The 22,181-nt window shown below is 42.8% G+C and overlaps 1 protein-coding gene and 1 pseudogene across 1 annotated transcript in view; both read left to right on the forward strand.

Annotated features, from left to right (window-relative positions):
• Positions 1–2,604: 2,604 nt before the first annotated feature.
• LOC124851695 lies at positions 2,605–2,723 on the forward strand (annotated as a pseudogene).
• A 16,317-nt stretch (positions 2,724–19,040) lies between these two features.
• The window catches only part of LOC124851625 (alpha-2-macroglobulin-like), a 52,972-nt gene continuing 49,831 nt past the window's right edge, over positions 19,041–22,181 (forward strand). The window contains 6 exon segments of the mRNA XM_047339513.1: positions 19,041–19,148; positions 19,318–19,498; positions 19,573–19,729; positions 20,201–20,253; positions 20,845–20,865; positions 22,014–22,179. Of these exon segments, the coding sequence (XP_047195469.1) occupies positions 19,063–19,148; positions 19,318–19,498; positions 19,573–19,729; positions 20,201–20,253; positions 20,845–20,865; positions 22,014–22,179 (664 nt within the window). The 5' untranslated portion in view covers positions 19,041–19,062.

The following is a 22,181-nucleotide window of genomic DNA, read 5'->3' on the forward strand; positions in this document are numbered from 1 at the left end:
CAACTTAGTTCTCTTATGTTTTACTGTGTGTTTTACACTGTTTCAACTGTTTGCTGGTGCAGCTTCAGCAGTTAATTTATTCATACACATATTGGAAAACACACGTGCAGGTCAGCTTAGTGTGGAAAGTTGAAAGATATTCACAAAACAAGTGTCCTCATGGCTGCTAGGGTGGAGCATATAAAGTACATATTAAGTACATAAAAAACAAATATCATCTCCATCCGTCTATCTATCTATCTATCTATCTATGAAGGTCCCATTGAGATACAACCTCTCCTCCTCAGGAGGTTTTGGTCCAGATGATCAGCAAGCACACACACAGCCAACAGATTAAAAACACAGTAATGACATATAAATATATAGGAATCAGTGGAAAAAATTAATGACAGAGAATAAAAAGCAACGCCATGGTCTATGAAAACTGATTTTAAAAGATCTTAAACATGCCAAGAGAGGAAAACTCTAAGTTTAGGATGTCACAATATGATAAATTCATTGTTGCCTTTGTGTGTTTATATTGGATGTATGAAAGTTATAATAAATACATTCATGCAACACATTTACCATTACTATTACATTATGGAAGAGGATGAATAGCAAAGAACTTTATTTGACTTGTAGTTTTTGAAAGTCACAAAACTTTCATGAATGAATGTGTTCAATCGTGGTGCTGTGTTGTCCTAGCTGTGAACCACAGAGGAGGAAACGGAATGACCTCAGTGATCTCTGACTTCGCCTCCAGTGCAAATTAAGTTTTTTTTCCTAATTGAAATGTCTCAATGCTTATTGGATGGATGGATGGATGTGACATTTGCAGCACACCCCCTAGGATTTGTAATAACACTGATGATTCCCTTTTTTTTCCGTCCTGTGCCATTATTTGGTCAGAATAAATAAATGACCAAATACCTGCTGAATGTGACATTCCCAATAGCCTCAGCTGTGTTTCGTGCTGAATAGCAAATGTTAACGTGCTAAACAAGATAGTTTCACATGATAAACATTGTACTTAAGGATCAATATGTTGTGTCTAAGTAGAGTCTGAGCTTTATAGGGGTTGAACTGCAATCTGATCCCCAAATGAGGGAAGCTTTTATTTTGACCAATCAAATGTGAGTATATATGAACAGAGATTCTTACAGACTACCTTAAATCACACTCTGTGTCATCACTCTTACCTGAGGGAGTTTTAATTCATTTGTTTGACTAGTCACAGCCTCCATGTGGCACCTGCTTATATTCCTAATCGTGCAATTAAAAAAATAATGAAGCCTAGAACCAGGTATGGACAGGCCTCTGACACAGGAGTTGTTCCCTGCCCCTCAGGATGCTCTGACTATGTACAAGTATGAATGAACTAAGTCCAAATGTCCACCTATATCTTCCGACGAGGTGCATTCAGGGACCATCGGAAATGCTAAAGTCTGCTTGCTTAGCCACTTCTGGTGGACTTTTAGGCTTGAATTGCGGGGCTTGTGGACACTGTGAGGACACCACACGAGCAGTATGGAGGCATGTTGTTTTTTTTCTGTTGTTTTATTACGTCTTAAGATAGGTCACTAATGTCTTCAATTGTTTTGGATTCGGCTGATACACTGTTTACCCCTGAAACTCCAGCAGTGTTTTGTGGACTCAAACACTTCACCACCCCTCCATCAGCATCGGGGTGAGTAGATAATGAGTGAACTCTCATTTTTGGGTGAACTATCCCTTTAACACCTAACCCTAAACCTAACCCTTCAGTAACTACATTATGAGATCAACATGTTAATCACTGTCTCTATTGATACGATGAAGATCAATCATGCTTCAAGTATCCACATCTGGCATGACACACACAAGAAGTCAAAAACTGGATAGTGAGGTTAACCCTCCCCCTGATACATCTGACCCAAAGCAGCAGCAGCCAGGCCAAAAGTGAATCTTACTGACTGAAATATCTTCTGTTGACACTGGTATTTTATGCAGTAACAACAAAAGAAATGTATTAACTCCACTCAGAATGACACACAACCACTGGAGGGCTCTCGAGCGAAGGGGAGCAAATAAGTGCAAGCAGAGAAGCTTAGAGTGGCTGATGGTCAATAAAGAGCAGGATAGGGGGTAAAGTGTGACATATGTGAAACACTACCCCGATTAGATTTTGTAGACATGTCCACTTTTAGTGTGTACATCTTGGAAAGAGCAGGAAAGACTCACCATCAAAGAAAAAAATGGATATGCAACCCTCACATCATCACTGAAGGAAGAGAATGAACATTCAAATGACTTTTGATATTCAAAACACTAGTTTATTCATGCAATAGTAACATATCATTCTCAAAATGTCATATTTGGAGAGAAGGATGAAAGAGCAGGGAGTTTACTCACCATCAAAAAAAGAAACAGTAGATGAAACCCAGATATTATTACTGAAGGAAATTATTGAAAATTGTCATGATTTTTTTCTTGCAATATTATGATAAAATGTCACCTCAAGCTTCTTTTTCCTTAAAATTAAATAACAATAAAAACCAAGTTTCAATGGTCACAAAGCAACAATAGTATTGATGACGGTGGTGGTTAACATGTATAAATAAGGTATTGTTGGTTGAGGCCTTCGCTTATGGCCATACCACCCTGAACACGCCCGATCTTGTCTGATCTCGGAGGCTAAGCAGGGTCAGGCCTGGTTAGTACTTGGTTGGGAGACTGCCTGGGAATACCAGGAGCTGTAAGCTTTTTCGAATTTTCTTTGCAACCAGCAGAGGGTGCTGTTGCTGCTGCTTCAGAGGAGAAACATGTTGGAAACCCGGACATTATTACTGAAGGAAATTATTGAAAATTGTAATGATTTTTTTCTTGCAATATTATGACAAAATTTCACCGTCTCTCTCCCACACTGCTGATCAGCTGAGGGGGAGGCCGTGCAACAGGACATATCCATGGAGCCACAGGAGGACAATGATGGCCGTAGCTTTGTGGAGGTGATCAGTGAAAAGCACAGTCCAGATAACTTTCCGTGACGCAGAGGACCTGGTATGGGGGTGGTGGTCGTTCCCACCGCAGGTCCGCAAGTTCCCTTTGACAGGTGAGCGGGGGAAGGAAAATTACAGGCTTTGTTAAATTAACAGATAAATATGGTTATGTAACTTTCAAATGAAGTTTAACAACAAAATACACTTCACACCTTTTATTGAATACTTTCAAATTACTCACTTATCAGTCTGGACAGACATGGCTATAAATTGCAACTTGACTGGTTGGCTGAGGCATACAAACACAAGGTTGTAATGTTATGTTGTACATTAAATTGTATGTTTAATTGTATCTGTGTTCATTGTGTTTGTATTTTTTAAATTATAGAGAACATTTCCAGTCTTAAAGGGATAGTTCACAGAAAAATGAAAATGTACTCATTATCCCCTCACCACTATGCCGATGGAATGGGGGGGTAAAAAACCCTAACATGCCTCCATAGTGCTCGTGTGTTGTCATCCAAGTGTCCGCAAGCCATGACATTTATATTTGACTTGAAAATAGCTAATTTACACCCTGTTTTAAGCCTAAAAGTCCACTGGAGGTGGCTAACCTAGCAACATGATGGTGAGTCCGAGGGTCCGTGGACGAACATCGTAGGAAGATATCAGTGGACTTTTAGGCTTAACACACGATGTAAATTACCTCCTCTGTTTTATTACGTCTGAAGAAACGGTCGCCATTGACTTCAATTGTGTCGGATTCTGCTGCAACAAAGTTTACCCCTCATTCTCCAGAAGTGTTAAGTGGACTCAAACACTTCACCCACCCCTCCATCGGCATAGGGGTGAGTAGATAATGAGTGAATTTAAATGTTTTGGTTCACTATCGATTTAACCCTTGTGTTGTCCCTGCTTCCCCCGGCTGTTGGCCCCCTCACATAGCCCACCCCATATTAGGACGCACACGTAGGGCAATAGACAAGTGAGCAGCCCTTGCAGATGTATTTGTTACACCCGTGGCACATGGTGTGAGTTTTACAGTCCTTTTTCCTGGGGCATATCTGACACCTCTTCCTCTTACTCGCCCTGAGCGGGGCTGCTGCTAGATCTATGGAGGAGGCCGGACGCTCGGGTCGAGCGTCGTAGTGAAGAGCTCTCTGTGCGGCGGCGGCGGCGGCTTTTACAGCCTTCACAACCGCGGCGGACACTTCCGTGCGGGGGATGCGCTACCTTTGTGCAATGAACGGAGTCACGAGAGCCTTTCCCAGCTGCCCTAGGAACACCCTCCACTTGTTCCGCTTGCCCGGCATCCAGTTTGGGTTGATCTCTCTCCATATCACGAAGGCGTTGTAGGAAGAGACGTCGAGAATGTTGTGAAAGACGACCAGGGGCCAGCACGTGGCCATTCTCCTGCAGCTGTATGTTCCGATCACCTTGTCTAGGTTGTCCACGCCACCTTTGTTGCGGTTGTAGTCCAGGACGATGACCGGTTTCCCGTCCTCGTGGTCGCTGATGTCGGCCTTGGCGTGTCGTGTGCTCAGGAGCACGACGTTCCTATTTTTCTTTGGGATGTAGGACACCAGAGTGGCGGTGGGCGTGAATGCGAACTTGGATGAGAACACCTCTCTTCCCTTGACCGCGAGCAGCCCGGTCGGGAGCTCGGGCTTGTTCTTCCGAACCGTGCCGACCACGGTGAGCTTCCTCTCCAGGAGCTGCCGCGCGAGTTCGTAGGAGGTGAAGTCATTGTTGCACGTGACGTTACGACCGCGCAGTCCCTCCGTTACATCGAGCACTACCCGCAACCCCTGGTTCCGTCCTGGGCGTCCGCCGCTTGGCTTTCCGGTGTACACTTGCATCTTCCAAGCGTAGCTTGATTTCACATCGCAGGCCACCCACGACTTGATCCCATATTTCGTCGGCTTGCTGGGCATGTACTGACGGAGCGGCCACCGGCCAAGGGAGAAAAACAGGAGGAGAAGAGATGAGAGGAGATGAGATGAGGACGAGGACTAGCAGCCACTATCTACACAACATAACATCATAACATAACATAACATTAAAAAAAACGAAAAAAAAGACTAACCTCTGAACGGAACCAGTTGCTCGTCTACGGTCACTTCGGGCCCCGGGTTGTAGAGGTGCGGTAGCCGCAACATCCACGCGTCCCAGACCTCTTGCACGGCCGCCAATTTGTCCGTGGCTCGTCTCGTGCGTCTCACCTCGCGGTCGTCGAAGCTCAGCAGTCTGGAGTACGTGTGGAAGAGTTTTAGGGGCATCGTGGCACGAAATATCGCCCGGCCGCTCTCGGCGTCCCACAGGCTGGCGGCGGCCTCGCCCCGGGACCTGTACACGCCCGCTAAGATCAGCAGCCCTACGTAGGCGCGCAGGTCGGTCTCGTCCATCCCTTTCCATTCGTCGCTGTATGTTCGACGACCCTCCCAATTCGTCATCTCCAGGATGATGTTCTCTACCGTCGGCGTGATGAACAGGCGGAACGTCGAGCCTAGGTCACCGGTGCGGGACGTCGCGTGGATCGTGGGGCCCCGGGGGACCCCACTTTGAGCCGCAGCAGAGGAGGAGGAGGAGGAGGAGGAGGAGGAGGAGGAGGAGGAGGAGCAGTGGCCCTCCTCTCGGCCGTACGCCCTCGAGGACCATGTTATTTCCCCGTTTCTTGACGGGAAGGTCTCTCTTTCCACGAGTCCGGTGGTGGTGGTGTCGCCGTGGTCTTCTTCTTCTTCTTCCAAGGATGACTACGACCCCCACTGGGTCGTAGTCTTCATCGCCGTCGTCGTCTTCATAGTCACCGTCGTCGTCGCCGTCCTCTCTGTCTTCTTCTCGGTCTGCTTTTCTGTCTGCTTCTCGGTCTGCTTCTCCATCTCCTTGTCCGTCCGCTTTTCAGTCTGGCTCTTTCGCGTCCTCTTCGGGTTCAGAGGATGGTTGCTTGGAGAATAGTTGTTGGAGAACCTGTTCTCTGGTGAAACGCTCCTGACATGACATTGTGCCATGGTCCGTGAGAGAGTGGCACACGGAGAATTCTATGTGGGTCTAATGTACCCCCCTAGATTTCAATTGGAATCAGGTGTGGGTCTAAATGACCCCACAGAGCACCACAGTGCCCTCTCTGGGGGTCTAAATGACCCCCCAGGAGAATCGAGAATGACAATCCATTGGTCTCAATTACCCCAGGAGAATTGGATAATGACAATCCTTGGGTCACCCTAACCCTAACCCTGACCGGCCAGGGCTTGCGTATGATCACACACACTCACGCACGCACACACACGCACACACACACACACACACACAGACACACACACACTCTGGGTCAATCCGACCCAGGAACAACACGAGGGTTAATGGCCACTCAAAGTGCTTTACAGTACAGTTTTTGCCATTCGCTCATTCACACACACATTCAAAGTGCATCTATGTTAAGCACTATTACACATCACTCACATACTGCATCGGCATTCATCAACATTTTTAAATTGAATTCCATCATTCACAAAAAACTATTTAGCCCCTTTAGCTCCAGTTACAGCTTTTAGTCTGTTTGCCAACTCTGTACAAGTTTTGTACATCGGTATATAGGCAGTTTATCAAAGGTCCTAGAGTTTTTAAACGGATGTATTCAAAAACAAATCAAATTGTGTGTGATGTGATAATTATTGTAAAGTTATTTTTCATTTCCTCTACACCATCACATCCATATTGGTATAAACTATGGGCAATCTTCACAGTCAAAGTCTGCACTTCAAGCAGACTCACTGGAAGTTCACAGAAAGTCAGATTAAGCCCCCTTGCAGATTTGCAGATCTGGACAGTCCTCAGCACTTGCAGACTTCCTGACTTTACGTCTGTTAAATCTGGACATTTAGATTCAGTCCATGTCTTGTTGCTGCATTGCATTGTTTCCAATGTTCTCCAGTGGTGGAAAATCTGACCCATAAAAGATGACATCCTAACTTATGCTTATTTTGGCTCTTATCTCCTTCTTGTTCATAGCATCAGCACTGACGGTATGATTTCGATTTTTATTGGATCCGCACTTAATTACACACAATCATAAATACCAGTCCCCTAAACATGTCAGATTTGTCTATCATGATCCATGAAGTCAACAAAAGTTCGACTATCTTGCACTGTTAAATAAAGTGAGCCTCATACCACATCCCTCCACCAGGTCTTGGGGTAATCAGTCCAGTAGTTTTTGTATAATCCTGCTAAATACAAACAAACGCAGATGAAAACATAACCTCCTTGGCTAATAATATAACAAAATATAAGAGTATTATTTAATATCAAATGTAAATATTTAAATAATAAAATCTGAAGTTGGCAGGATACAATACAGTTGAGAGGGAGAGAAGTGGTCTGAGGAAATTTGTGTGGTTTTTATATCGGTGTCACCATCTTAAAATCCCTGTCTGTAAATCTAAGCATCAAGGTCCCACAGAGGCAAACATAAAGTACCACCCAGAGATAATCTACACAAAGACTAAAGGAGTAAACCACAGCAAAAGTGCTTTCTAGTGACTGGTTTTATTAGGTCATGTGTGCGGGGGGAGGGGCCATTCAGTTGATTACTGAAGAGAATTTACAGTTTGTACATTCTAAGTGGAGGAAGGCAGTTTTCTGTTGTATACAGTATATAGTCCCTACATTGTCCTGTGTCGTCCTGCAGGCTGGAGGAGTTGTTCCTGTGCATTAATGAGTACAGCAGTTTCAGTGCCTCCAGTGTGGCGTGTCCCAGCCTGCGCCTGCTTCACATCACCGACAACAGCCTCCAGGACTGGGCCGAAGTCCGCAAGTTCGGCTCCATGTTCCCCAGCCTCGACACGCTGGTCATGTCCAACAACAACTTGGCATCCAATCAGGACAACAAAGACGTCCTGCAGCGGCTCTTCCCCAACCTACGCAGCATCAACCTGCACAACTCAGGTCAGGGGACACGGCTAATTGCTTGTTTGACACAGTTGAATATTTTACATGGTGTGGTAACTGTTTAATAGTGGTTTGATTTCAGTAGGAATTTCTCTTCAGTTATTCATAATAAAGCAAACATGCCAAGTTGTAGTATCAGCAGTAGTCTGACGACTCAATAAAACCAGATAATTTTAGCAAAAGAAAGAAATGACACTATCTCCTAAAAGCTTTGAGTTATTATTATGGTATTATTATTAAAGATTCCTCCAGGTCAGCTTTTATCTCATGATGGAATTGTTTCTATTTTGGATCAGTTGTGAATCTATTTTTAGAGTTCTGTTGAGAGTAGCGGGAACAGAAATGATACCAAAAAGACATTTAAATTGGCTTCAGTGCATTTACTTTGTCATATCTGCTTAGCCCGAGGAATGGAAAAACATCCTTCTTGAAAATCATTTTGTCTCAGTTCATGTTTATTAGAACAGAAACATATTCTGCCCACAGACTGAGATAATGTCATATTCCACTTGTTTTTAGGAGTGTCTTGAGACGAGATGTAAAAGGACAGCAAGAAAGGAGAGAGATTTTGATTTGATTTACTTTGAGCATTCTCTTTCTAGTTTTTCCAACAATTTAAGTCAAAAGACCAAAATCAAAAATGCCCTTTTCTGTTTTATAATACTTTCCGTATTATGTCTGTTTTATATCTAAAAATTATATCGTTTATTTTTACGCCTCCAAGTGGGCAACAGCCAGTGGCTGGAGGCATTATTATGACCTGATTAGAATTTGGTGAAAGTCAAAGATCAAGGTCATGCTGACCTTACAAAACCTTTTTTTGATATGTGAATGCAACATCTCAGAAACAACTTGAGGGTATTTCTTATGATCTGGTATAAATGTTAAGTTGGACTCAAAGATGAACTGATTATATTTTGGTGGTCAAAGATCATGGTGACCTCATGTTCTTGAGAATGTGATATATCAGGAGTACTAATCGGGGATTTCCTTACATTAAGCACCAATATTCAATTGGACTCACCGATGACCTGATTATGTTTTGAAGGTCAAAGTCATTGTGGCCTCACAAATCATGTTTTTGGCATCTGGAACATTATATCTAATGTCTCCCTTTAGGGAATTTTCTTCAAATTTTAGTCACTTGGACTCAATTAACTAATTGGATTTCAGTGGTCAAAGGTCACGTTGACCTCAAAAGTCTGGAAATAAAGTCTATGTAGGCTGAAACTGCACTGATTGATGGAGGCATACAACATTGGGGAAGTAATTATAGTTTTATGACTGTAATTCACCAAAACAGTGTAAGTTGTTTTAAACAAATTATATTCAAACAGAAGTAAATAGTTGATGTGATTGGGGACTATCTTTGGTTGTGGATTTGGTGCTGTTGTGGTTGTTTCCATTAGCACACACCTGGAATTAAAATGTGTTTTTTGTGATCACAAGCAGAGAGCTCTAAATACAGGTGTGAAGATCCGATCACGATTTGTTTGTGATCACCACATAATGATCGATACTTTTCTTAAAGGGTCAGTGTGTAGAATTTAGTGACCTCTTGTGGTGAAGTTGCATGTTGCAGCTAAATACCCCCACCTCACCCTCCCCTTCCAGTGGTAGCCTTCAGTTATCATTAAATCTCAAAAAGTGTTTAGTTTGTCCAGTTTGGGCTACTGTAAAAATCAAGGTGTCCTCTATAGAGAGGACCTACTCCTGATGTAAATGTAAATTATTTTTTAATATTAAGGGCTCATTCTAGGGTAAAGAAATCAACAAATTGTACAATTTAGATGAAACACACTAGTGAAAACATTACCAGGATTATTTTTTTTTTAAATTAAATTTCTGCCAATAGATCCCTTTCACCTTTCATCCCTTCTACACTCCCCTGCCTCTCTAACTCTCTTTCACTCACTTGTGCTAAAACTCTCACACACACACACACACACACACACACACACACACACACACACACACACACACACACACACACACACACACACACACACACACACACACACACACACACACACACACACACACACACACACACACACACACACACACACACACACACACACACACACACCACACACACACACACACACACACGTAGTCAGACTGGGTAAAAACAATATAACTTGGTCTTCAACAGAAATGACCTCCATGTTTGTTTGTGTAGAGCGGGGAGGTGAGATCTGATCTAAGATCCGATCACGAGGCACATGTGCCACATTTTAATGTCAGGTGTGAACGCACGCACTCAGAGCTGTCCACTTGTTATCGGATCACAACAACCATGTTAATAGCTATTCGATGCTACTTTAGGGGTCGTGGGAATTTACGGACAGCCGAGATGAAATGCTACCACTCTTGTCTTGCCTTATAGTTAGTTTTATGTTAGTTTACTTTTTGTTTGCCCTAAGTTGCAGCATTTACTATATTTCGTTTTGCATTTAGTGGCATCAAATTAAGGTTTTCTTTGCACTTGTGTATGTGAACAGATGGATTAAAAGCAGAGTTGATGAGTTAGTGGTGGTGATGGCGGCATAGGATATTGCAGGAGTGTGTCTTTAACCCTTAGGCATTTGTTTATTTAGTGTGATTTACCTTTCTTTAGATTTTCCCCGTCTTTTTCTTTGCTGTTTGCTGTGTGTGTTTTGCACTGAGGTTGTGATCACTTGCCCTGCAATAGCCCTTGTTGTTTTTGACCTACCTCAACAATACGTAATGTATGCTTCTCTAGAAGGTTTCTATTTTTCCAATTGTGTATATCTGGTATTGAAATATATTTTTTTATAAAAAAGGAATAATACAGAATTGTCTTAAAAAATGAAATTCTGACCAAGTAAAATTTTTTATATTTTTCAAATTTTAACACACGTCTCTGTATTCACTTGTGCACTGATCTTCGTATTTATGGGGAACCGTCTTTTAAGAGATAAGCATAATTGTGGGGATCAATCATGTTTATCCTGGTAGTATTGTTGATACTTTGGGTGAAAGCTCCAAGGTGATGTTGTCGGTGTTGGTTAACAATCAGGTAAGTAAGATCTCTTTCTAAGACATCCAATTCGGTTACATAATGCAGTAGGAAATCTGCTTTTTAACTGTTTTGACAAGCACTGCCCACAGCCTGAACCACATCACTACAGCCTAGTATGTTTCCTCTAAATTGAATTCATAAACCCACAGTTTGCACAATTTGTGAGAAAGAAGTTAATTTTTCATGAATAGACATTGACCAAAGTGCTGTGCAGCTAAAACAGGGAAGATACATTTTATTAAATTAAACAATAAAGTAGAAACTAAATAGTAAAATAAAATAAAATCACATAAATACAAGTTTCAACCTGTTTTAAAAGCCAGAGACTATGGTGAGGTCCTCATGTGGAGGAGAAACAACCGAAAGGGTCTGATCTCCTTCTCAGGACTTCCAGAAGCATCTGATCTGCAGACCTCAGTGATATTGTGGGTGAGTGTAAATTTAAAAGATCAGCAGATGCTAAGCTGCTCATATTAAAGCAGTTTCACGGTTTGTGTTCAACATCAACATGTTACAAGTCTCTCAGGGTCGAAGGTAAACCAGAGGTGCAGCAGATAATCTCAAAGAAAAAGTCCACTCCAATAGGCGTTACACAACGTGTTTGGTTTAGTTTTTGCTTTTACTCAAAAATAGGCTGCGCTTGTGCTCTCTCTCTTTTGCAATAATTAACTTCCTGTTTGAACAGAATAAACTATATGCAACAGAAGAGCATGGGTCAAAAAGGACCTGTTTGCTAAATCAGATCAGGGGCTTTAATTGCGTAATTGTAATTTTTTTACCAGTGTGAATGAAAAGTAACCTGAAGACTTTGTCATCAAAGTCGCTGTTTACCTTCAGATTATATGTACTTGTATCTGAGTGTAACCTGGATCAGACTTGATCCTGTTCCAGGTCTTATATGCCGAAGCAGCTGCAGAGAGTTGCGAACAGAAGGGGGCTGATTCATGCAGATACAAATCAGTGCCTGCATGAATTGCATGCATATTCATTTCAGTTGCATATATATGTCTATGTTTTATAAAGACTTTAGCAAATAAAAATAGTTTGAATGTTTTAAATAGATCGCACATTGCTTTGTGTGTTGTAATCCATCAGCAAAGTTTGAGGACTTTCAGTCCACAGGTTTACTTACTGGTGAAAAAAAGTCTACTTTGGCCTGAGTCAGAGATGTTAGCATGCCAAAACCAAACATCCCCCACTGGGTAAAGGGCAACATTGCAGAACCCAACAAGGATACCTGCAGCTGAGGTATCCTTCTTTTACACCAAAATTATTGGATGTACGCAGGTTTTTAAGTAATTGTAAACACACTAAAAAAGAAATTCACTCTTTTCGCATTGCTAGCAGAGGAGTTTGTCTTTCAGTTTTACTCAATAATACAACAGCATCTCTGACAATGAGTTACAGGAAAATGTACAAGATAAACACTTACACAATATAATAGCTTTAGAACATCTACACCGAGTAAGAATATTGTTCTGATGTTCCAGCTCTGTGTTCACCACAACGTAAAATCTTTTTTATAAATGATGTGAGATCATTTCTACTTTGTCACTTGTTATAATTTGGTCCTTCAGAACCTATTTTTTACTTTTTGTAGTTTTGAACTTATATACTTTTTGAATATTAAACTTTACCTTATTTGACTTAACAGTATTGAGACTGATGAGGGAAAATCCTCTGCACAGAAGTCTGATGAATAAGATGAGAAGATTCTTGGTCTAACGTGCATGCTGACAGTCAAATAAAAAAAATTTAAAAAAATAAATAAAAACCTAAAGGCACAATAGAAGCATTTCAGTGTTGTACCAATATCAGTCGAGGTCACGATACGTCATGATGCCAATAATCCTCATGAGTGGTGGGTTCTCTCAATGTTCATCTGATCGCAACACCAGACACAAAACATCGAATCTATGGCACCACAGCAGAGGCCGTCAGCTCTCTCAGTTCAATCAGGAGAGACTTGATTCTCAATTTAACGATGTTTATTTTGACAAACACACAGAGTGATGTGAATGTTTACAGTCTTTGGCATTTTAGACCCCTGTGAGATGTCATCAGGATTAGAAGGGGGTGGAGCAGAGCATCGAACAGGAATACCCCCCGGGGTCTAGACACTGGTGGTGGTTCATCAGTCAATCGATTGTTTTGGATGGCCCATATTCGTGAGAATTGTCCTATTGGACTTTGCCAATTGTGACATCCTCTGCCCTTAACAAGAGTAAGGAAAAACTACAAAAACCTATTTGACAGGAAAAACGTAGAAACCTCAGGAAAAGCCGCATGCGAGGGATCCCTCTTCCAGGACGGACAGAAGTGCAATGGATGCCACGAGTAATAGGTATATTGTCAGGCAGTCTTGTTGATTTTTTAGTCCGCGATCAGCTGCCACCATGATCGGGTGCCGCCGTAATCCACGATCCAGTGTCATGATCCACTGATACTATTGGGATCTATCATCAAGGTCCATGATCGCTGCCAACACAATGTGGGATTATGCATACGATCAGTTGAGGTCGGGATCCGGAAGAGGTGATGAATATTCTGCTGGAGACTGGAGGAGATTGGGGTGGAGGAGGGGTTATGCACGTCACTGAAAGACAGCTGACTGGGGAAGAGAGGAGAAGGGATTTTTAAAGTTTGACAGGTGCTGAATGATTGGCTGAAAGAGACCGTGGCAGACCTGATTGGACATTTAGGAACACCCACATCAGCTGATTAATATGCAGGTTAGGTCTTCCTGACTGAACTTACGCTAGCTTCATTTCAATCAGGAGAGACTTGATTCTCAATTTAACGATGTTTATTTTGACAAACAGAGTAATGTGAATGTTTACAGTCTTTGGCATTTTAGACCCCTGTGACATGTCATCAGGATTAGAAGGGGGTGGAGCAGAGCATCGAACAGGAATACCCCCAAAAGAAAGGAAGACGAAGAAGGTATATCAGGAGAAGTGAGATAATGATGAGTCTTACCTCGTGTTGTAGTATTCTAGGCAAAATAATACATGTTTTGGTAAAACAGACAATCATTATAACATTTATCGGATAGAAATATAGAGATGACCCATTAGAGTGCACCTGCTACCTGAGTGATAATGATATGAGATAAAAGGTCTGGAGACCAACAAGTAAGAGATCATAATTGAGATATTGAGGCGAGCAGAAAAAGAAATGAAAATATTTGTAAATGAAAGATATGTGCAGGTACGATATGGGATCTAAAATGTAGAACATAACTAAAGGTTAGTAGACATAAATAAAGTTAAGGTCCAAGATTAAATAATAAATGCTACAGAAATTATATATCGGTAAAGCAACCGCAACAAAATTTAGGTTGCTTGATACCAAAAATTAAGATCCACTGGACCAGAAGTTAATGTCGTGGTGAGTGCAGGATCTAAATGTAGAACTTAATAAAAGGTCAGCAAGGACCGAACTTAAATAAAAGGTAATTTGACCGAACTGAAATTAAGGTCCAAGACCAAATAAAATAAAAATGTCAACAGAAATTTTAACCGCAACAGAAATTAAGTCGCATGACAAACAGAAATTAAGGTCCGCTGGACCGAAAGTAAAACACAGTGTGCAACACATACGTCGCGAAACACGTATGGGGTCCTTCAGACCAAGCAGGGTCACCAAGACCGTGTATGCAATGAGTGAGGAGAGCGCCCAGGTGTATGTTCTGAAGAAGTTGCATGAGAAATGACTTGCTTTGCTAGCACAACTTGAACAGTGAGCAGATCAAACTAAACCACCACCAGTTGTATGCAAGATTTACCGACATCATGTTTTTTTTAAACTTTGATTCGAAAGGAGTGTGTTTATACGAGGACGGATATAGGAAGTGAAGGCGGAAGAAGATCATCTTCCCAATTGTACGGAACCAGAGGAAACACCTTGGTTGGCTGAAGAAGTAGCAGCTCCTATCCTGAATGCATGAGCTGAATAGAGTGCGGGCGATAGTTTGCTTTTAATTAGACTCTTTTAGGCTGGTGATAGAACCATGTTTTGTTTTTGATAGAGGAAGTTTCCATGATGAGGAATACAGGACAAATGGGCAAGTAGAAGGTCCATTTTGTAGAAGCCAGTTGCAACTTGGGAAGGAGGGGGCCAGCGCTTGCGGCCACTATCCTTGAAAATCCCCAAAAACTCACAGATGGAGTGCATTTGTGAATAACTGCAGAGAATCAGAGGGATGCACTAGCTATTTTTAGAAGAAAGTGACGTCACTAAGTGATCGTGCAGATGGGACCAGACGCAGGTCGGATCGGCACCTTCAACAAGCGATATTATATTATTATTTTTTTTAATTTTATTATTTAATATTTATTTTATGTTTAGAGCGAGATGCCGTGTCCCATAGATGGAATTTAAGAGCTTCATGAGGGATGATGCGCATCGCGAAGTGCTGAGGAGGAGAGCAGCTGCTGTGTGGCGTTTTAGCTGCGAGGGAGGATTTTGTGATGTCGCGAATATGCTGTCAGATTTTATTTATTATTTCAATTCTGACTGAGGGACACCGAGTGAATTGAAGTGTTTAGTTGGAGAGGGACGCACCTGAGCTCAGGGGAACTATCGGGGGGGAATCATCCAACAGATGAAAACAGGAGGAACTCTCAGGAACACGCGTCTGACAATTTGAAAAATATGTAAGCTGTTGCACTTACACCTTGGTCCAGTCACTCCGTGCCTATCGTTTCACCACTGGAGAGGAGCAGTGTTTGTATATTAACGCGTACATTGAACGTGTTCATTTTTTTTTATTTTGTGTGAACGATGAGTTGAACGAATCAGTTAAAGGGGACATAGCATGCAAATTCCACTTTGTTAGTGCTTCTACAGGTTAATGTGGGTATCTGGCATGTCTACCAACCCAAAAACTCTGGGGAAAAAACACTCGCGCGTTTTGTTATAGTTCCTCTAAGTCAGAAACGTCATGCTTGAGCGACTCGATTGCGCTTCCTGGGTATTGTGTCGTAACAAGGAACTGGAAGTCTCCCTACATGGTCTTGGCCACCCACCCCCCGTCCCCCCACACTCGTTACTTCCGGGTTTACACCGGAGGCAGCGCAGCGCCGTTCCCAAGCACGCAGCCTGGCTGTTCACACGGGACGAGCATTTCTCCGCTGGTCAGCCCGCGATTCACTCACATGTGGCATTTGTCTGGATCGTTGGGACCGGGAGGCTGCAGCAGCTGCTCGGGAGCGACCGCTCGCTCTCCCGTGCGTGAGCTGGAATTTGTGTCAGCGCCACACAGCCCTGCTGGCTGTGGAGGACTTCCGCAGTGTTCAGCGCTACTGTAACCCCCGAACCCCGACATTCAACGGGTACAACAACAAGCGGAGAAAGCAGAATCGCGGGCTGACCTTATATATACAGTCTATGGGGCTGACCAGCGCGGAGAAATGCTCGTCCCGTGTGAACAGCCAGGCGGCTGCGCGCTTGAGAACGGCGCTGCGCTGCCTCGCAGCGGTCTTCCACACTGCCAGCTGTGTGGAAGACTTCCGCAGTGTTCAGCTCTACTGTATGCCGGGTTACAGTAGTTACGCCGGGTTACAGTAGTTCCGCCGGGTACAGTAGTTCGGCCGGGTACACCGACGCGAAGCGCAGCGCCGTCTTCCAGCACGCAGCCGCCTGGCTGTTCACACGGGACGAGCATTTCTCCGCTGGTCAGCCCCATAGACTGTATATATAATCAGCCCGCGATTCTGCTTTCTCCGCTTGGTGTTTAATGTCGGGGTTCGGGGTAAATGATGGTCTTCATAGCCCCCCCACCTCTCTTTCTCTCTCTGTCTGCCTGCTTGTGTGCTTGTAGTGGATGGGCAGAGGGGGACATTTAATTATGTGATTGGGAAAATTAAAACTCCAGGACAACAAGGGGAATACAAAGTATGGGATGCATATTTGATAATTTATATCATATAAAATATGTAATTTATATCGTTTAAAATCATGGGGGGAGAGGGGGGAGGGGGGAGCTGGCTCATTAGCATTTAAAGGAACAGGCACTCAAAACAGGTCACTCTGTAGAGGGCTGTTTTATACAGGGTAAAAAGGGTGCTGTTTTATATGATCCTTGTGGTATTTTGACCAAAGTATGTTACAGACATTTCATTAAGACCCCAAGGAACCATATCAACTTGTGGTAAAATGGGCATGCTATGTCCCCTTTAACATATGAAGAATGTGATTTAATTAAAATTGATTTTATTTATAATTTTAGTATTATTTATTTGAGATATATAGATCATATTTTTTATTTATATTTTTATTAATAAATCATCGTATCAGACCATCAAGTGAAATACCAGGAGCGACAGAAAATGTGTTGTATGCGTGTGTGGGTTTCTCTGGTCACAGCTGCTCGGTGATCAGCGCAGAAGCTGCACTTGGTTTGTACCGAGTATCAGGACCTAATCACAACATGAAGTAACTTAATGTTGTTTGATTTGTGCCTGGACACACTGACCGGGATGAGAGTCTTGTGGCTGTTAAGAACTAGCTGTTGGAATGTACGAACTTCCAAGTTCGTGGATTTCAAATTGGAAACTTGTTGAATGATGCACCTGTGGCCTGTCGGTGCGCTGAGAACATGAGGGGATCGATTTGACAATTGAATGTCACTAAAGCTTGAGATACATTTGCTGCTTAAACCCATGTCCGCGTGGACAACCGGCTGCCTCGCGAACGTAGTTGTTCACATACTTGCCGATGTACTACGCGTGTTACCGGAGGATACCACTGGAGGGCACACCGGATAAATCAGACCGTGTCCGACTTCTGGAATTGCATGACGTAAACAATAAGCATGCGACGCTCTAGGAGGTTACTGTTTTGTTAATTTTAAGATCACAGCAGAAAATAGACAGCGTAGCGTTAATTTCTGAGGACGTGCACAACTGACCCTCCAAATGGACTCAGGATATGCGAGACAGCCATCATGTGCAGGCGTACGCGTACTCAATTAGAGGAGACGTAATTCGGGCCAATTCAGGTGGGTACTGCATTGCCCTATATACGCGCGTTTTAGTGATTCTGAAGGAATACATTGCTTCCGTGTCTCAGATTAGATCGCTGATTATGCCAGATAGCGTCGAGTTGTTGACTCTCCCGGGGTAGACGAAGCAAATTGTGTTGTGGTTAATGCTGAAGCACGAGGAACTGCCGATCTACGGTCTCTGTTTGGACGCGGAACGAGTGCGGCAGAAATTAATTCGCCGTGTTGGCGCTTTATCGCACTCTGGGATGGCGAAATGAGGCTGACTGAATTATGTGTTTTGCCTTGTAATACTCTGACTTGAGCCGTGCGGAATATCAGCAGACTGATGTGCGTGTGGCCACGTTCAGCCGGAGCTGGGCCGCTGAGTGACCTGTTCTGCACGGTGAGGACCGGGGACTGCAGAGTGGTCGTCCGAATATTATCTAAAGCTAAAGTGGTTGCAGGAGTGTTAAGAAGGACGATGTGATACTTATCTTCGGGAGGGGGCTTTGGAAGAAGTAGCTTGTTGAAACTTTTGCGACCGCGAACAGACGCGGCGGGGGACCCGGCTGGGGTCGCAGGATCGTGCTCCATCTGCGATCAGGTAGAATCAATGGACAGTTTACTTGAACGGCTGGGTCACGAAGCCGAGAAGAAGGCCGGCCTGAAGCTGGCATGATGCCGCGATGTTGAAGCTGAGTGATGAGGAAATCGGCCTCCCTGTGGGAGACTCGTCGGGTTCGCTCGGCGAAGGCTCCTGCACCGACGATCCGTAGGATTGAACGATCTCTTGGATGCTGGGTCCGAACCTCTTGGGGAATAATCATTGTCAGGATCCGACATCGAGATGAAAACGATGTGAAATAAGCTGGATGAGCGAAAGCTTGCGTTATGCGCGTCACTGAAAGACGGCTGACTGCGGAAGAGAGGAGAAGGGATTTTTAAAGTTTGACAGGTGCTGAATGATTGGCTGAAAGAGACCGCGGCAGACCTGATTGGACATTTAGGAACACCCACACCAGCTGATTAATGTGCAGGTTAGGTCTTCCTGACTGAGTGTGGGTGTGTTTGGAGGGTGGCTATTTAACAGACGCTGACTGTGAGGATCATCTCAGTCAGTCATGGGTCGTCCTGGGATTCAGATGTGGACATGGACACTCTGTGTCCTCTTGAGCTGCATGTGTCTCGCTCAAGTCCTGGCAGAACCGTAAGTTTGCCTGTTATTTTTTTTTTTTTTGTGTGTGTGTACTTTTCTTTTTGAACTAGGGTTTCGATCTTGTTGATTTGCTACAGAAGTTTGGGTTGGTTATCTCTGCGTGTGAGATCCAGTGTGACAGGCTGCCCAATGGCATCTGTGTATGTTTCTGTGTCTATAGGCATTACATGGTAGCCATCCCTGCAGTTCTTGAGGCTGGAGCTGAAACCAAATTTTGTGCGAGTCTCCTGAAGCCCAACGAGACTCTGGACATGACCATCACTCTGATTTCTGCTGAAATGAACACAACCCTTCTGAGAAAATCTTCCAGTCAGGAGTTTCATGACTGCATTGATTTCAAGGTCAGCTCATAAGAAAGTCTTTGATTCAGAAGACATGTTCATTTATTCAGTATTAACACATATTTCTCTCACAGGTTCCCCTGGTGCAGAATCAAGAGGTGTACAACTTTGAGGTGGAGGTGAAAGGCGACACATTTTACTCAAAAGAAGTGAGGAAAGTCAAGGCCACTGTCTACCAACCGATGACGTTTGTCCAAACAGATAAACCCATCTACCTCCCTGGACAAACAAGTAATTTAGATCTAATGTTCTATGTTGTTGTGCACAATATGCTGTATATCAGTTATAGACAGCTTTCTCCTTTAAAATCAATGGAGTGTTTGGGGTCAGGGACTGCAGATACTCGTCAACGCCTCAGGGCGTGATGGGAAACCTGGTTTCCATGATCTACGAGGTGACTCGATGTATGAATAGAATAATCGTGGCGGATGGTGACAGACTAAATATCTGACAGATCAATAAAGAAAATGCATTTAATCTTGTTTTATCATGTTTTGCTTTAATTTTACTCTGGTATTTTAATTTCAATTCAAGTTGGGTCTGATGTGTTGGTGGCTTCCTGAGGGAATCAGAAACAGAGAGAATGATTTTAAAGCCAAACAGTAACAGATAGTAACATTATCAGCTCTGTGCAGACCGCAGTTTAAGTGGCCTGTCAGGATATTTAGCAAAAGCCTCATGTAACCTCTTTGAATTTCTCAGTGCATTTCAGAGTCGTCACACTGGACAGCAGGATGAGACCCACCAATCGGCTGGTGAGTATTTGAACTGTCTCCATCTTGTAGATTTCACTCACAAACCACAGTATCAGTGATTCTGTGTGACAACAGTGCAGGTTTAATTTGGTTGACTGGGTTAAACTGAACATCAGTTATGTAATGAAGTGACAGACATAGATTTGCCCTTTAACCACAGTTACTGTATGTCTCTAATCGTCAGCTCCTGATGAAGGGTCAATAGTACAAGCAGGACTCCGTTTGCGGAGTCTATAGACCTGCAGGCCGCTAACACTAGTTTCTCATATCGCAACATGTTGTTGAAGAAAATAAAACTTAAAGTGCCACCTATGAGACTTAACAATCAAATTAAGTAGAAATAGAAGAGTGGGTTCTCTATGGAAAAAGCCTATTTTCAGGTTGTGTATAGTATAATAGCTGTCATCTACATTGACCTTGTTGGTCTCTGCATTAGATAATTGATAGCCACACATCAGAGCTTTAGCTGCTCGCTACTATTGTGTTGTTGATTTCCTACCCACCCTGTTTGGACACTGCATGATGAGATCAATGTAAAGCAACCTGTCTTTCAACAAAGTTCTCATTGTTTCTTTCTTTCTTCTCTTGCAGTACAATATAATTGAAGTTGAGGTAAGTCTAACATCCACACTATAATACACTCACACATTATCATACTGGAGGTAGAGGAGTTTTACATATTGGTAAAATGTAAACCTCCCAAAATCAAGTGCCCCACGAGCTGAGTGAACAAGCCAACAAAATGTTTCATGTCAGTATTTCAAAATTCTAAAACTTTAAGAGTAAATTAAGTTTTAAAGCTTTTGCTACCAACCTATTAAATTTGGCTTCACTGAAACAAGAGGGATTACATGTAAACAACTGTTACAACAATGATGAAAGTTAAATCTTTTTACATATTTGTACCTTTTCCTTTTTAAAGGGCCCACATTGTGCAAATACATTTTCTGAGCTTTTACTATCCGTAATTACTTGAAGGGGGTCAGTAGGGACCCTCAAAGTATGAAAACAGTCACTCCACGGACTTTTTAACTCAGTCCATTCTAAGAAATATGTTACAGGAATGTTACGTTTCGTACCTCCTCTCCGTGTGATGTCATCATGGAATCGCAATCTTCTCGCGACCCTATTCAGCCGACACCAGTCCAGCTTCTGAGGAGGGGCTCATAAATAATGAATAAGGCAAGCGAAAACAGCCTGTTCCGCCGGCAGCTCCAGAGAGGCAGAAGAGAGGACATAGAAATACACATTGCAGCAGTTTTTTTTTTTTTTTTTTTACTTTAAACTACTGATATATCATCTTAGGGCTACCAATACCTCAAATTAAATCACAGAAAGGTGTAAAATATGGGCCCTTTAAATCAAGTCCATATGTTCTGATCAGTGAAAAATCTTAATTCAAGTTGTGGTTGTCAACCAGTGTTCAATGATAGGGAAAAGCTATTCAATGCCAGTAAATGGACCTTTACAGACGATTTCTTATCAGACTAGATTCAATCCAAATTTTTTTTTATTGAAATGTTTATTTGTTTCTGTATATACAGTGTCTGTAATTGGACAGTGTTGCTAAGGCTTTTAGAGTAGTTTGAAAAGTAATACTGTATGTAGTTAAAGTGTGGGCTTATAGTTAAATTTGATCAGAAGGACAATATGAAATGCTGAGCAGCATGATGAGTGCTGTATTTCTTTGTGACATCCCTTTACATGAGTTGCATTTTTGTGTCAAACACATGTTCCTTCCCATTTATTTTATGAAACAGGATTCTAATGATAACCGAGTTGCACAGTGGCTGAATAAAACAGCCGATAGCAGCATACTGCAACTTTCTTACTCCATGAACTCTGAGGCCCAGGAAGGAATCTACCAGGTTATTGTGACCGTTGGCCAGGATAAAATATATCACAGTTTCAAGGTGGAGAAATATGGT

Source organism: Hippoglossus stenolepis, chromosome 4 (assembly GCF_022539355.2).
Source record: "Hippoglossus stenolepis isolate QCI-W04-F060 chromosome 4, HSTE1.2, whole genome shotgun sequence".
Classification (NCBI taxonomy): Eukaryota; Metazoa; Chordata; class Actinopteri; order Pleuronectiformes; family Pleuronectidae; genus Hippoglossus; species Hippoglossus stenolepis.